The following is a 16,717-nucleotide window of genomic DNA, read 5'->3' on the forward strand; positions in this document are numbered from 1 at the left end:
AACACATTGTGTTTTCCCACAGACGCTGAGCCCCATGAGGACAGGAACCACGCACGACTAATCTCTACCCTCGGTGTCTGGTACAGGGCTTGACACAGAACCACTGCTCAGTAAAGTCTGCTTTTCTGAAAACAGGAGTGAATGAATACACACCAAATTCATGGCTGCAGTGATCTGTCTCTAAGTTTGCAAAGGTGACACGTTGTAGTATCAGCCCACATGGAGTCTTAGATGGATATAGAATGAGGGAGAGGGCATAGGAATTCTGCAGGCCTCCTGATTGGCACAGAGGCTTATTGGGATCTGACAGGATATCACTGTTTGAATTATGATGTTAGCTTGTTCCAGCTCTTTAAGAAGGCTGGCATTTTATGACTAAAAATGGCAAATACTGGACAAATTCAGAGCTGACATAATTACCTGGTGGTATTTTTTATATTATTTTAAAAATTCCTTCATAAAATGGCATTTTTTTCCTCATTATAAATACAAGTGTCTGTTACTTGTAGAAAATCTAGAGAATACAAAAAAAGGATAAAGAGAAAAATAAAGTCAATCACAATATTATAAACTGACTTCAAATGTTTTTCTATTTATCCTTAGAGTCTTCCAGGAAGATATGAACATTTTTATAAAATTAGAATCCTAATCATATCATACATATAATTTCGAACTGTTTTATACCTATTGATATACATACATATATAATTTTATATCATAACTTTTTTCATTTGTCATATATCTTAAACAACTTTTAATAGCTATACCTTAGCCCATCAGATAGATCTATTATGGCTTATTTAACCTTTTCCTTATTGTTATACATTTAAGTTGTTTCTAGGGTTTCATTATTACAAACAACATCCTAGCATATAAATCTCATATTACTTCCTTATTGATAAATTTCCATAAGTTCTTGATGTTATTTTGCTGTGGCAACTGGAGAATATCTATGCTAGTCATGCGAAGGGTTACCATAAATAACTGATAGCCACAAGTAATTTATAAAACTCAAATAATTTACAAAACTCAACCTTCTTTAGTCTTCTGCTCAGGCCACTGGGAAAGTTTGGCAATCACAGAGGAATCCTTTTGTCATTGTCAGTTAGCAACTTCCTTTATTAAGTTTGCAGCACTTGTCTACAGCTTTATTCTCAACTCCAACCCCTGTCATCAAATGGGTAATTTCAACCTCCATGAGAATGAATTCTGAAGTATAGTGGCCTCACAATTCCTTGACTTCTGGAGCTCCTGTAATCTATACCTCCCAACACACTTCAGCTCTCCACTCCTATGGCTATTTCCTCAACCTTCCATTACCTGAAACCGTTCTACTAGTGAAATCTGAAACTCCTCTGTCTGATTACAACCTTCTTTTCCTCCAAGCTTTCTTAATCCTACTAAAACTTGGAACCTCACAAGGAGATCCTATCCAGTCTCTTGACTCCTTTCTCCTTATCTATCCTCCTTTTTGGCTATAGTCAGCCTAAATCCTATGATCTCTCACCTCAACCAATACTCTCAACTCCTTTCTTTCTAGCCTTTTTGCCACAACTACCCTCTAATTCCCCTTAACTTGGATATGTCCAGTTATGTACCTCTTCTGTGCCTAGAGTCAGGTTGCTAAGAATTGCTGAGAAAAACAAACAAACAAACAAACAAACAAGCCAGTGCTGCTAAAAGTTTGTATCCTTAAACTCAGCTAGGCCCCTGTTGCTACTTGGAAATCCTTTTTCATTTCACAAGGCCCCTCCCACCTGCCTTTCATACTTCATCCTCTTTTAAAGTTCACTATCTAGTCCATTCCTTGTCTCTCAATGCCCCTCCCCCCAATAATTCCCCTCTAATTATCTACCAATGACCTTCTAATTCATACAGAAAGAGCCCACTGAGAAGGAGGCCTCTTAATTTCCTGCATATGACCTTGAAATATTTTCCTTCAGCCTTGGCTTCCCCAAGTTTTCTCATTTTTCTTTATTCTAATTGTTCATTGTCAGTCTTTTTTCTTGGGTTCTGTTTTGAGTTTTTTTGTTTTTGTTTTTGTTTTTCCTCTCCTTCTTTAAATGTTGCTGTCCTCCAGGGTTCCATCCTGATCCATATACTCTGTCCACATTCCCTAGGTGATTTCAATACTTCCCATGCCTTCAATTACAAACTATGGATTGAAACTATCAAATTTATAATTCTAGTTCAGGTTTCTTTCCTAAGCTCCAAATTAGTATATCATCTTGCCTTGCTGAACATCTATTTCCATCTGGATGTGCCACATACTTCAAATTCAACATGTCCGACATTTATTAGTGTTTCCCCAAATTCACACCTTTTCTAGAGTTCACAAACTAGAAATTTGGAGTCCACCTGATTCCTCCCTTTTCCTAATCCCTTCACATTTCTCCTTTCCATTGTCTTCCTTTTCATCTCTTTTGTTCCTGTTTTAATCTAGTCTTTATCCTCTCTGCTCTAGACTCATCTTATAGACTGTGGTCTTCTTAACTCCAGCATGGCATCCATCCTGGTCATAGCAGAGTTGTTCTAAAACATATCCTGACAATGTTTAATATACTGTCACAATACATTGTGGATGAACTCATTCAGGACACTGTAAAGTATATTGCTATCTTTATTAGAGGAGTGCGTAATCTGCTGTGGGACATAGTAAAGGGTAAGATCAATTCTATCTGGCTGTTGGCATAGACTGGGTGTCCAAAGAAGGCCTCAAAGACAAATTGATATTTGAATTGGGACCTGAATGATCAGTAAAAAGTTCCCAAAGCAGAGAAAGAAGGAAAGGACAATCCAGAAAGAGGGACTGGCAAGAGCTCAGTTCAGTTCAGTTTCATAAATATTCAGTGTGGGCTGCTATGACTCAGGCAGTATTCTAACGTTGGGGATATAGAGGTGAGTAAGTCACTGACCTCAAGAAAATTATAGTCCAGAGAAGATACTTTTTGACTACCATCTATTGAGGAGGGTGGCTCAGGAGATTTAGTTCCTTAATCTCTATTAGCTCCTTTAGTCCAATGCAAATAAGTATAAAATAAAAGTAAAAATTGTGTTCCCAGCAAACCCACTTCCCTTCACCTTTCATCTAGATTGCCTACTGCTGCTAAATTGCATCCACTGTTCTGCTACTGTCCATATCAGGCACTGGGCTAAGTCTGAGGATGCACATACAATTGAGTCCTCAAAGAACCCACTGTTAAGGAAGCACTCAGACTCTGTGAATCAGTAAATACAATAAGGTGTTCCAGAATTTCTGCTAGAAGTTTGTTTCTGCCAGAAGTTTGTTCAGAGTATAGGTGGAATACAAGGGAATGAGGGGTCAATTCCACCTGAAAGAGGGAGGATGTTTAAAGAGGGAAATGTTTAAAGAGGGAAATATTTAAAGCCAAAGGTTACTGGGATGTGGCTCTCCAAGGGACATTAGGTGGGCAGGGCAAAAGATGAGTACATTCCTCTGTTCTCTCCTTAGAACACTTACATAGTCTAGATGTAAAATATTTTCTTTTCCTTCCCCTACTCTCTTTGTCTCAAAATCAAAGCCACATTTTTCTAAACTTGACATTTCACTTTCTTACTCTCTTGCTAGAAGAAAGAGTGGGAAAGAGCTAGGACTTGTTTGTGGACAAAAGAAGCTATGTCATATTTATGCTTGATCTTCTGTTTCCTCTATACTCTGCAAAGGACAGTCAAGTTTTGATAGGTTTCTGTGTTTTCCCTTAAGAAGGCAGCATTTTGTAAATGTTGTATCATTTGATTCCCAACAATTGTCAATTAAGAAACATGACAACAATAACAGCAACAACAAAAAGCTGTTGGTTGGAAGTTTGAGAAGGCAGCAAACCAGCAACAACAGAATCCGTTATGAAGCAATTTGTAACTACAATCTTGGCTGTGGAAAATTTGGAAATCATCTTTACAAGAAAATTTTAAAAAATGGGGTGCCTAGGTAGCTCAGCATCTGACTCTTGATTTCAGCTCAGGTCGTGATCTCATGGTTGTGGAATTGAGCCCCTCTTGGGCTCTTTCTTTCTGCTCCTTTCCCCAGCTCACGTGCTCTCTCTCTCAAATTAAAAAAAAAAAAAAAAGAAACTAAAAAAAATCACATTTCTAAACAGCTGTGTAAAGGAAGGAAGCTTCATATTGAGAAACATAGCCGTTTTTGTTCTTCCTTAAAAAATACACATAAAAACCAAACTTGATCACTTAAGTAATCATTCAGTTATACACAAGTTAAAAATCTTGGTATTGTCTCTTACTCCTCTTATTCTCTCCTCATTTAATCCCATTGTTTAGTGAGTTTTAAGATCTCATCTCCAGAATATTTCTTAATAAATATGCAACATAGTAACTTTCCCACTCTCCATCCCTGCTATCTTCCAAGTTTAGACTCTCTCTACTGCTTGCTTGGCTTTGTAAAAATCAGTTTGTCTTCCTGCCTCTGGTCTTGCCCCTCTCCAATTTGTTCTCAATTTTGCTGTGAGTGATCTTTTAAAAAATCACTTTAGTGTAACATTTATTGATATTCTAAGTGGCAGGATGGATTAGTCCCAGTGTCTGCCCTTGATGAACACTGGGCAGTCCCAGTGTCTGCCCTTGATGTTTGATGGTTAATATCATCTCTAGCTTCTGATTCTGAATCTAATCCTCATTTTCTGCTCTGCTTCAGCTGCTACCTCATTTCACAAGAGGTCTGTCACTGAGGAATGTCGGAGTGAGAGCTGGTGTATTTCTGCCAAGTTTAACTTTAGATGATAATCTAAAGCATGTAGTTGAACAGTTCATGTAGAGTATAGACGAAGTGCTATGCAATTGGACATGGTTTTAGGAGTCAAGAATTGTCCTTGCTCCTGGCTCTTCCTGAGGACCTGTGTTCTGACATTTGAAGTAAAGCCTGTCGATTTCTGGTTAAAACTGATTTAGTAGTTGATGGTGTTGCCTGTGTTATGTCTAAGACATTTATTTACACATAGACAATGCAAATATAGCTTGCAGCTGGGGTGGAATGGATCTGGAGTAAAAAGACCTAGATTCTAATTCTGGTTCTGCTCTTTCACTAATTGTGCTTCCTTGGACAAGCTACTCAATATCTCTGTGTCCCAGTGTTCTCATCTGTAAGATGGGTGTAATTATCTTAAAGGATTGTGGTGCGATTAAAGGAGAAAACGTAGGTGATGATTCTTAGCATAGTCCTGGAACTTAGGTCGGTTTCAATACAGCATGTAATTCAAATCAAACAGTAATTGTTAAACACTTCTGTATACCGGGCTAATTTCTAGGGCTACAAAGATAAATAAGACCTGGTTGCTGCTCTTAAGAAGCTAATAAAGAAGGAGTCATTAACACTATGTAAATCTTTTTACTCAGTCTGAATCATGATGTTTCAAGATCCCAGCACTTTATCTCAAAAAATATCAGCAACATGAGGCTTTCTGCTAAATAATGTTTCTAGAATATGAGGTTTCTATGAGAAGTGTGTAGTGTGTTTTGGGGGGGACATGTAGCATAATAAAAACACAGACGTGTGTTTACTTGAACTCAGATACTCACCAATTGATACTATTAATATTGGGCAAGTTGGCCAATCTCTTTGAATCTCACATTCTTTATTTGCAAAATGTGGAGGCTAATACACTGATGGGGTTATTGCGATGATTAAATGTGAGAAGGTTGGGGCCCCTGGATGGCTTAGTTTGTGGAGCATGAGACACTTGATCTTAGGGTTGTGAGTTCAAGCCTCACATGGGATGTATAGATTACCTAAAAAATAAAATCTTAAAAAAAATAAATATAAGAAGGTTTATGAAACTCCTTGCACAGTCTCTGGCACATGGTAGACACTCAATAGTGGCAGAATTTCCAAAAAGAAAATGGCTTTATATTACACTCAGTTGCACAGAGGTTTCATGCCCCAGGTTAGCTACTGGATAGAAAGTATATCTCTTCATCTTTAGCTTTCTTGAAGGTGTCAAACACTTGCTATGTTCTCAATAAATTTTGTTGAATTGTAATCTACAGGAAAGAGGCTATCCTAAGAAACGGAAAGAAGGTAACTTTTATTGGCGGCTGTCCCCTTCATATATGTTCTCATTTGCTCCTTAAATTAGATAGAGATGTTACTTTCATGACTATGAAGATAAATGTAAGTCTTACAAAGGCTTACCCAAGCACAGCCAAAATGGCAGAGCTAGGATACCTCATGTTTAGCTCTTTAATTCTAGGGTCAAGTTCTTCCTATTCCATTTTGCCATCTCTTCTGGAAAAGTAATGAAAAGTCATGTAAATAAGGGTAAAGAAAATATTCCTCACGTATATTGAGATCCACAGATTTCCTTTGAAAAGACAAATTGTGGCTTGCAACGGAATAGTATGAAGAACTCAAATACCAGGTAGGTCAAACAGACTCTTGAATGTAGGAAACAGGTGATATGCTTTCAATAATTATGAAAATAGCCTTTTCCTAATAAGCACCTTCGTTTTGACCAAGTTTCTCCTTTCTATGACTTCCAATTGCATTTTCTTTGTACCTCTTTGATGAGTTTTATTTGACTTTTGTGTGTGGCCCATCCTTCCCACTAGACTGGAAACTTTTTGAGTCGAGGGACTACATCCACGTATCTATGCATAAACCAGTGTCTTTCACTTCATACAATTTTAATACATTGAATTGCTGAATTGAACTAGATGAGAAGCAAGGGAGGACAGAGTATTCTTTCAATTAACATTTATGAAGCCCCAACCATATTTCAGGTACTGCTTTCGTTGCTGGGTATACAGTTGAAAGCAAGACAGATAAAATCTCTATTGTCATGGAGATTACATTTGAAGTGAGAGAGAAAACAATAAACATGTATCTCTCCCAGCATTTTCCATGATATATAATTGTTTATTTGTCCAGGAGTCTTGAGAGTGAATTCAGTAGAGAGAACATTGGATTAGGGGGAGAAGCATAGGGGTGCCTGGGTGGCTCACTAGGTTGAGCGTCCAACTCTAGATTTCAGCTGAGGTCATGATCCTGCAGCTATAGGATCGAGCCCCCTGTCGGGTTCCATGCTAAGTGTGGAGCATGCTTCAGATTCTCTTTCTCTCTCCCTCTGCCCCTCTCCCCAACTCATGCTCTCTCTTTCTTTTTCTTTAAAATAAAAATTAAAAGGGGGGGAGGAAATAAGTCTAAAGTACTTATCATACTGTCCTGTCACTGTCTATTTATATGTTGTTCTTTTGCATCAGACTTTCTCATAATAAGGGGAGGGAACTCACTTTCCTGAATAATATCAGTGACTAGCCCAAAAGCCTGGCACATAGAAAGGTCTTAATAATTCTGTGCTGAATGATAGCACTGTTATTTAGTAACTCTGTGAACTTGGGCATAACTGCCCAAATAGAAAATTTGAAAATTGAAAATTGAAAATTCAATTTTCTCATCATCTGAAGGGGTATTACTACCTATCCCATAGGGTGTTTTAAAGACTAAATGCTCCTCTTTGCTGCCTCTAAACCAAAGGGGGGGGAACTACCCCTTCTCCTTCATAAACCTTAGCTTCTTTAAGTCCTTTCCATTCCACTTTACCACCTGCTTTTCTGCTTTCTTGTTGTCATCTACCTACCCCCTGGGCATTAGCCCCAATTCGGTGGTAATTTTAGCTCCTAGCTTTCTTCTTTTACACCTGTCCTGTCATTATTCTGGATGACCTCAACATATCCTTGGACAACACTTTACAACTCTTTTGCTTCTCCATTCCTGGACTTCCACATCCATAATGTGCTCCTCTCCCTGACCTTAATTGTCCATGCCTGTCTTCATACCTCAGTCTTTGCCCTCATCAGTAACTGTTTTCCTTCCAAAATCTTGACTTCAGGTGTCCACCTGAAGTTTTCATGACCACTTCTTACCCTTCAAGGTCATATACTCCCACTCCAGCTCTTCCTTCACCTTAATAAGATTCGCAAGCCATTATTCTTTCCCCTCTTGTTCTCACTTCCTTTCTTACCCAAACTGGGTTTCATAGTCCAAAATTATAACCACACCTTTGGGTATCATTGTGAACTTAATTGTCCTTCTCTCCCTTTATCCAGCTTGCTTGGTTAATCTAGTTCTCTATACACTCTGAGCTTACTCCTGAACATCCTGATATTGCTGAAGAAAAGCCAGTATCGGGTCTGTTGACTGGTTTCATTTTAAATTTGTGACCATGAACCCTAAATGGGCATGCAATACTGCCCAAGCAATCCTATTCCACTTTTATCACTTTCTTATTCTCTAAAATGACTCTTTCAAACTTTTCCCTCCACTTTTGTGCCATGTTTCTTTGGAAAAAATTCTAAGAAGTAGTATTCATTGAGTGCTTAGTATCTACCAGGTATTTTTTTTAAATAAATATTTCCTTTTTGTAAGTTTATTTATTTTTTAGAGAGAGAGAGACAGACAGAGAGAGCATGAGCAGGGGAGGGGCAAAGAGAGAGGAAGACACAGAATCTGAAGCAGGGTCCAGGCTCTGAGCTGTCAGCAGAGAGCCTGATGCAGGGCTTGAACCCACAAACCATGAGATCATGACCTGAGCCAAAGTCGGATGCTTAACCAACTGAGCCACCCAGGTGCCCCTTTACCAGGTATTGTTTTAAGCTCTTTCCATTTATGAGCTCATTTAATCCCCCAAACAACCTACTATTATTTTTCACATATTAAAGATGGAGAAACTGAAGCACAGAGAAGTTAGAAAACTTGCCTAAGGCCATATGGCTACTAGGTGATGGGTCTGAGGACTCAAATTCAGGTACTGTGGCACCAGATTGTACATTCTTAACCACTGTTTTGAGCCTTTTCTTAACTAAAAGCAGATAAAAACTCATTCATCTCTCTACCATCAAACTATCAAACCATAGTATTTGAATTCATAGTCTCTGTTCTCTCTCGTTATTATGGATGAAGTATCCCTGCTCCTGGTTTCACTGGTGAGTTTCACCCAACATTCTAGGAAGAGTTGATTCCAATCTTCTCAAACTCTTCCAAAAAATTGAAGAAGAAGGCACCTTCCAAACTAATTTTATGAGGCCAGCATTGTCCTGATACAGACAAGGATGTTGCAAGAAAACTACAGGCCAATATTCCTCATTAATATAGTTGTAAGAATTTTCAACAAAATGCTAGCAAATCAAATTCAACAGCACATTAAAAAGAACCATACGCCACAATCAAGTGACATTCACCTCTGGGATGCAAAGATGGTTCAACATATACAAATCAAAAAATGTGACCCATCACATTAATAGAGTGAAAGATAAAAATTATATGGTCATCTCAATAGGTACAGAAAAAGCATCTGACAAAGTTCAACATTCATTCAAGATAGAAACCCTCAACAAATTGGGTATAGAAGGAGTGTACCTCAACAGAATAAAGGCCATATATAACAAATCCATATTTCATTCGGGAAAGGTTGAAAGCTTTCACTCTAAGATCAGGAACAAAACAAGAGTACCCATTCTCACCACTCCTATTCACCTTATTTAGACAGAGCAACCAGGTAAGAAAAAGAAATAAAATGTATCCAGATTAGAAAGGAAGAAGTCAAATTGTTTCTGTTTGCAGATCACATGATTTTACATATAGAAAATTCTAAAGATTTCACTAAGAAATCTGAGATCTAATCCATGAATTCGGTAAAGTTGCAGGATACAAAATCAATATACAAAAATCAGTACCATTTCTACATGCTAACACTGAATTATTTGAAAAGGAAATAAAGAAGACAATCCCACTTACAATAGCACCAAAAGCAATAAAATACTTAAGAATAAATCTAACCAAGGAGGTGAAAGATCATACACTGAAAACTATAAGACATTAATGTAAGAAATTGAAGAATACACAAATTAATGGAAAGATGTCTTGTGTTCATAGATTGGAAGAATTAATGTGTTAAAATGTTCATACTATCCAAAATAAACTGTGGATTCAATGCAATCCCTGTCAAGATTCCAATGGCATTTTCTACAGATAGAAAAAAATCTTAAAATTTGTTTGGAACTACAAAAGACTCTGAATAGCCAAAGCAATCTTGAGAAAGAAGAACAAAGCTGGAGATATCACATTTCTTAATTTCAAACTATATTACAAAGCTATGGTAATCAAAACATTATGATACTGGCATAAAAACAGATATATAGACCAAAGAAACAGAATCGAAAGCTCAGAAATAACCCAATGCATGTACATATATAGTCAACTAACACACATGCATTTTTTAATCTGGAGAATGCCCATTGGAGTTGCCCCTTTATTTTATTTTTTATTGAGCATAATTAACAGAGTGTTATATTAGTTTCAGATATACAATATAATGATTCAACAGTTCTATACATTTCTCAGTGCTTATCAAAATAAGTGTATTCTTAATCCCCTTTATCTATTTCACCTGTCCTTCCACCCATCTCCCCTCTAGCTACCACCAGTTTGTTGTTGTTGTCATCTCTTTTTTTCTTTGTTTATTTCTTAAATTCCACATATGAGTGAAATCATATGGTATTTGTGTTTCCCTAACTGACTTATTTCACTAAGAATTATACCCTTTAGGTCCACCCACTAATATTTGACAGAGGAGCCTAGAATACTCACTGGAGAAAAGATAGTCTCTTCAATAAATGGTGTTGGGAAAATTGGATATTCACATGCAAAATAATGAAATTAGACCCCTCACAAAAATTAACCCAAAATTAATTAAAGACTTAATTGTAAGACCTGAAACCATAAAACTCCTAGAAGAAAATTTCTTGACATTGGTCTTGGTAATGATTTTTGTATATGATACCTACAGCATAAGCAACAAAAGCAAAAACAAACAAGTGAGACTATGTCAAATTAAAAGGCAATCAAATGTTAAAACTTCCAGTTATAGGATAAATAAGTTCTGTGGATGTAATGTACAGCATGGTGACTATAGTTATTTGAAAGTTACTAAGAGAATAGATCTTAAAAGTTTGCATCACAAGAAAAAAATTGTGTGGTGAAGTGACAGATATTAACTAAACATAGTATAGTAATCATTTCAAGATATATATAATAGTTATGTATATAATCATGTATATATATGTAAATAATTATGTTGTACACCTTAAGCTTACACAATGTTATATCAGTTACATCTCAATAAAATGGGAAAAAAGATAACAAAGAGATTAAGCATGATTAATTTAGTCTAGATTTGCACCCAATTTTGTTTAGCTAGCAAATAGGTTCTCTGTTTAGCTCCCTCAGTGATATTCTTTTTCCTAGAGTTTGTGTTATCAGCAAAGAGAAGGGATTCATAAACACAGTACCTGAATAAAGATACTTTGTAAGTTCAGAAAAATGAAAAAAATAAAAGACAAAGAAAACCTCTCCCTTGACCTCATAACTAATTCTAGCTAATGCCCTACTTCTCAGCTCCCTTTTTAGTTCTTTCTCTCATATTTTCATGGCTGGCTCTTAACCTTCACAACTCAATTTAAATGGCATGTCTGGATCCCCTACCCCAAATATAAAGGAGCCACCCACTGGATTCCTGTTACGTCAATTTAAATTCTCTGCAAGATGTCTTTTTTTTTTTTTTCCTAAATCAGCATTAGATATTTTTCTTGTTTACTTGCTTAGTTAATATTTGCTTTTCATCACTGATTTTAAGCTTTTAGAAAGCAAGGAACTTGTTTGGCTCCTTCACTGTTGCATTCCCAGGACCCCGAACAGTGCCTAATATAGCAGGACAATATTTTCATTGTCTTTATAGGCTCTAAGTGATCTACCCTTACTTTTCTGACCTTGTCTCCTACTACTTTCTTCTTAGCTCACTGTTCCACTCACAGTGAACTTGCTGTTCCTTCAACACGCCAAGCTAGTGGTGTTTGCACTTGTTATTCCTTCCCTGGGAAGGCTCTTCCCCCAGCCTTCCTCCTTCACATTCTTTAGGTCTTTGCTCAAAAGTTACCTTCTCATTTAAGCCTTCTCTATTTGAGAATTTAAAATTGCATCTCCTAACTCTCTGCCTCTTTCCTTGCTTAATTTTTCTCTATAGCACTTACCAGTGTTTAATATACTACATAATTTACTATTTACTTTATTGCCTGTTCACCTCTACCCCTCATGAAGTCTCTGTTGAATCCTCAAAGCCTAAAAGAGTATCTAGCACAAAACAGCAAATATTTCTTAAATGAATGGATTTGTGAAATTAATGTATAAATGAATATCAGATGTGAAATCCTTGGGACGTGTAAGATATCATAATGGGTAATAAAATTATTTATGTCAACAAACAGTCTTAGCGGTATTCAGGCTTATACTTCTCACATCCCTGGCACCGAGTTCTGCACACAATAGGCGCCCCAAAAAAGCTTGTTTGAAGTTGATAGCTGGGGGTGTGGGTGGGCAGTTTACGACGAGAAGCACCAGCTGGCCCCGCCCCTGCCCCGCCTGGTCCCTCCCCTTCCCGCGGCGGCCCCGCCCCCTCATGGTGAATTCCTTATAGGCGAGTGACGTCAGGCCGTTTGTTGTCATTGGCGGCTCCCAAGATGGCGTCCATCATGGAGGGGCCGCTGAGTAAATGGACTAACGTGATGAAGGGCTGGCAGTACCGTTGGTTTGTGCTGGACTACAATGCAGGGCTGCTCTCCTATTACACGGTGAGACCTCGGGGGGCAAAGCTCCGAGTGCCTCGGCGGTCTCTATCTCTGAGGGGGGACGGGTTTTTTGGTAGCCGGGTAAAGGTTGCTAAACTGGGGGTGCCGCCGTAAGAGAGGGTTCCCTCGTGGGGGAAGGTTTTACGTCCAGGATAGCCAATGAGGGTGAAGAAGATGCTGGCGCAGCCAATAAGCTGGCAGTGGCTGTCTGATTTATGGGTTAGGGGCGAGCAGCGTTCCTTTTTTAGGGTCTGGTATTAATCTGTGGTGGGATCCAGCGCAGATATAGATGAGTGAGGGTGATCGTAGCCATGATTTAAAGTGTCAGGTCGCGCAGTCCACGAGGTTCTCCCCACATTGTCATGAACTTGACATTGGTCCCTCCAGGGCCTGTAGACGGCCGCGCCCCTTAGCTTCCTTCCAGGGATTAGAGAGCTCTGCCTTCTCGGAGCAGCGGTCAGACAAGCTTAGCCAGGTCCTAAGGTAACTGGCTCTCCCGCAACCCGAAGGCGAAATCCCTCCTGTCTGCCCAAATTGAGTGTTTCTTTCATGGATGCACTCTTCTATTCTGCGAGAGGCGAGCCTAACCGACACCTTAACTTTTGAAGCCAAGGACTTCCAACACAGGAGCCTCTTGTTAACGAAGAGAATGGCTAGTGCGGTGTGTCCTGAAAGTTGTACTCTGGGGAGGGCTGAGTTCAGGGCTTCACAGTCGTTAAACGCGGATCAGTGCCCATGGGCAAGTGCACGAATTGCCACGAATCTGTCTATCCCTTCTACACCTACAGCATTAGAAACGGAAGGTGGGTGGTATTAGAGAAATTACTTCCAAAGTTACTGTCTTTGAATGGTGTATAGTTAATAATAGCCAATGAAAGGGAGGAAACCACTTAAAAGGACAAAATAGAATCCTTTGAAATCTTCAGAAAATAATAAAAGAAAAAATATCATTATAGAGGAAGGGTTAATGTGAGAAGTGGGGACATTAGTATTTATTTTTCATTTAAAAATATTTATTGAACTCCCACTATATATTAATTATTACTGCTTTGGACTAGGTGTGTGTGCACACACGTGGATATTCACCATTTTTTCCCCCCTCTGGAGCTTATATTCTAGTTTAGTGATTCCTATAATTCATTTTACAGTAACTATGCAAGGTAGGTATTTTACAGTTTTGGAATCTGAGGCTCCAGGCTTTTAAGTTATTTGCTCAAGATCACAAAGCTAGCAGTAAGTGGTGTAATCAGGATTACAAATTTCTTGGCTTTCTGACTATTTTCACTGCACTTCACTTTCACCTCAGGGAGGAGAAAAGTGCAAGCTGTAAGTTACTAAAGGCAAGTCTGCAGAAGTAAAAAAAAATATAACTTTCAGCATCCTTTAACTATCAACTTCCTTGCTCTATATACTTTTTTAATGGGAGGAAAAGACCAAACCTGAATGAGATTTAAACCCATCATTCAAGATTATCTTTAGGTAGCCATGAAAGTGAGGCAACTGAACATTATATACTGAAAATTCTGGGATAATGAAATCCCATGGCTTAGATGCATCTAAAGTAATGTTGGGTTTCAGTAGATGTGATAATCAGAAAATCCCATGGACCTTTCTAGCCTATTCAAGGTAATTTCAATAAGCGGCACTATGCAATTAAGTTAACTCTACAAATCCTAAATTCTAAATTCTAGGCCTGTACTGGAGCCCTAGCTAGGATTCTTAGGAACTCTTAGCCCAGACAGAACCTTCCTTCTTCCTGTTTTCCTTCCTTTAATGTATCCTTTACTGCCTCCCTGCCCTTTTAGTTTTTGAATACCTTGATAGATCCTTGCCTTACGGGCTAAACACACTTTTCTTTTTTTCCATATACTCCCCTGCCTGCCACTTAATTTCTCCCTTCTGAGACCACACTCTATAAAACATCATCATTGCCAGCTGAAGGAGGTATCATATTTCTTACTAATAGATATTTTAGAAGGCTTCCCCCCCCCCCTTTTCTAGTTCTTTGGTGTTAAAACATTTGCTTGTAGAGAAACAGCAGAGAAGTATAAAGTAAAATGATCTTGTGAAAATAAAATGATACCTAATCCCAAATTAGAGGAGGTCCAGCAAAGTTGGGAAGAGGATAGGTAATCCCTTAAAGACTAAGTAGGAGACACATTGAATGTTGTCAATGACTTCTATACACTTGGACATTGTTTTAGTACATTAGGATTTGGGAGGATTAGAAGGTACAGTTTAGTGCATGTGGCTGATAACTTGGAGCTGCATCTTCCAGGAAGAGTATCTGAATTAGTTACATAGCCTTTTAAGCAGAGTGATAAATAGCAAGTCACTCTGTTCCTTGTTTCCAGAATCATTTAGGCTCTGGTCCGGCTCTATGGTTGGAGATCTGTTCCAGGGTGGCCATGAAAACCCTGAACTAAAGTAGATTGGCATTGGTTTAGAGTTGTCCTGTACTGAAAATTGATTATTGGGATAATCTCAGTGTTGGGTTAGAGTCACTGGGATTGCCATGGACTGAATAGATTTATCTAAACTTCACTTCAGTCTGAATCTTTTTCTCTGGGCCTGGGTCTAGACCTAGACCTATTGTTCTCTGGGAATGGATGGTCTTTTTACTTTACCTTTCTTTTATTTTCATAATCTGTGTATTTCTGTTTTTGAAGAAGAACTTCATATAGTGTTGCTCTGTCCAATACAGGAACAGAGAAACTGATTATCTCTTTTAGGAAAGTAGATTTAGGCAGTCCTTTCAGCTCTAGTTCAGTATCATAATTATTAGAAACAATATAATGTAGCTCATTCAGTAAGCAATTAATAGGGATTGTATTGTATATGATGGATATACAGAAGGTGAGAGAGTCCTTCTACCTAGAAACTTACAATCCAGCAGCAGACACCTAAACATAATTTCAAAAAAATACGATAAATTTCAAAACAATATGATAAATTCTACAATGTAAATAAGAATAGAGTGCTGTGGGAACATTGCCTAGAAAAGGTGAGGGAAACATTTGAGCTGAGATTTACAGGATAAAGGAAGAAAAGAAGAAGGGCATTTCAGGCAAGGGGAAATATGCACAAAATGGGAAAGTTGAGAACATAAAGGTGTATTAAGAAGACACTGAGAATTTCTGAGCAGCTCTAGTGTAAAGATGTGTAAGGGAGATAACAGGAGATTGAGTGCAGAAGGCATTTGGAGCCATAGATCAGGCCTGGAGATGTAGATCTGTAAAATTATAGCATATAAATTATTATTATGTATTTTTATTGGATGAGATACCCAGAAAGGGCTAAGGTATAAATTTGGGAACACTGTGAACAGCCAACAATTTATGTGAATCATGATCACAAAAGAAGCTGAGAAAGGAAGAAAAATTGAGGGAGTTATAGATAAGTGAGGAGTTGGAAGGTTAGAAAGTGAAAGTCATGTCTTTTGTGAATTTATCATATGTTTATTGAGAACCTACTGTGTGCCAGTATGCTAGGCAGAGATGTTAAAATGGTAAATAAAATGGAAATAATCCATGGTTTCATGATACCTAGAATCTACTGGGGGATACAGCAAGTAAGAGCTATGATAGGGGACATAGGATGTTTGGGGGCTATGTAGGTAGGTTGCTTGACTCAGTCTTGAAGGGTTAGAAAAGGTTTGCTGTGACCTGAATGAGTAGAGGCTAGCCATGTGAGCAGAGAGAGAGAACTGCTTGAGGTGGAATAAATGTTTTTGGAGCAGACAAGAGTAAGGAGTTTGAGAGTTCTAGAGTTTGGTCTGTGAGATGGACAGCAGTGACATGAGCTGGAGAGGGAGGCAGGGGCTAGATAATGAAATGCTTTCTTAGCCTTCATGGTAAACCATGCTAAGGATTTTGAACTTTACCCCCAGGGCAGTGGAAAGTCATTTAAGTGTTGTGAGCACTTTTTATTACAGAAAAACTTTTATTATAGGGGCACCTGGGTGGCTCAGTCGGTTAAACATCTGGCTTCAGCTCAGGTCATGATCTCACGGTTCATGGATTTGAGCCCCACGTCATGCTCTGCACTGACAGCTCAGAGCCTGGAGCCT

The 16,717-nt window shown here is 38.3% G+C and overlaps 1 protein-coding gene across 6 annotated transcripts in view; it reads left to right on the forward strand.

Moving 5' to 3' along the window:
* Nucleotides 1–12,529: 12,529 nt before the first annotated feature.
* The window catches only part of OSBPL9 (oxysterol binding protein like 9), a 194,810-nt gene continuing 190,622 nt past the window's right edge, over nucleotides 12,530–16,717 (forward strand). For 5 of the 6 annotated variants that reach the window (XM_015535319.2, XM_042997150.1, XM_007077216.3 and 2 more), the window contains exon 1: nucleotides 12,530–12,651. In XM_015535319.2, coding sequence (XP_015390805.2) covers nucleotides 12,541–12,651 — 111 coding nt within the window. In that variant the 5' untranslated portion in view covers nucleotides 12,530–12,540. The remainder of the gene's footprint in view (nucleotides 12,652–16,717) is intronic. The other variant, XM_007077220.3, reaches the window with a different exon arrangement.

This window comes from Panthera tigris, chromosome C1 (genome assembly GCF_018350195.1).
Source record: "Panthera tigris isolate Pti1 chromosome C1, P.tigris_Pti1_mat1.1, whole genome shotgun sequence".
Lineage (NCBI taxonomy): Eukaryota > Metazoa > Chordata > Mammalia > Carnivora > Felidae > Panthera > Panthera tigris.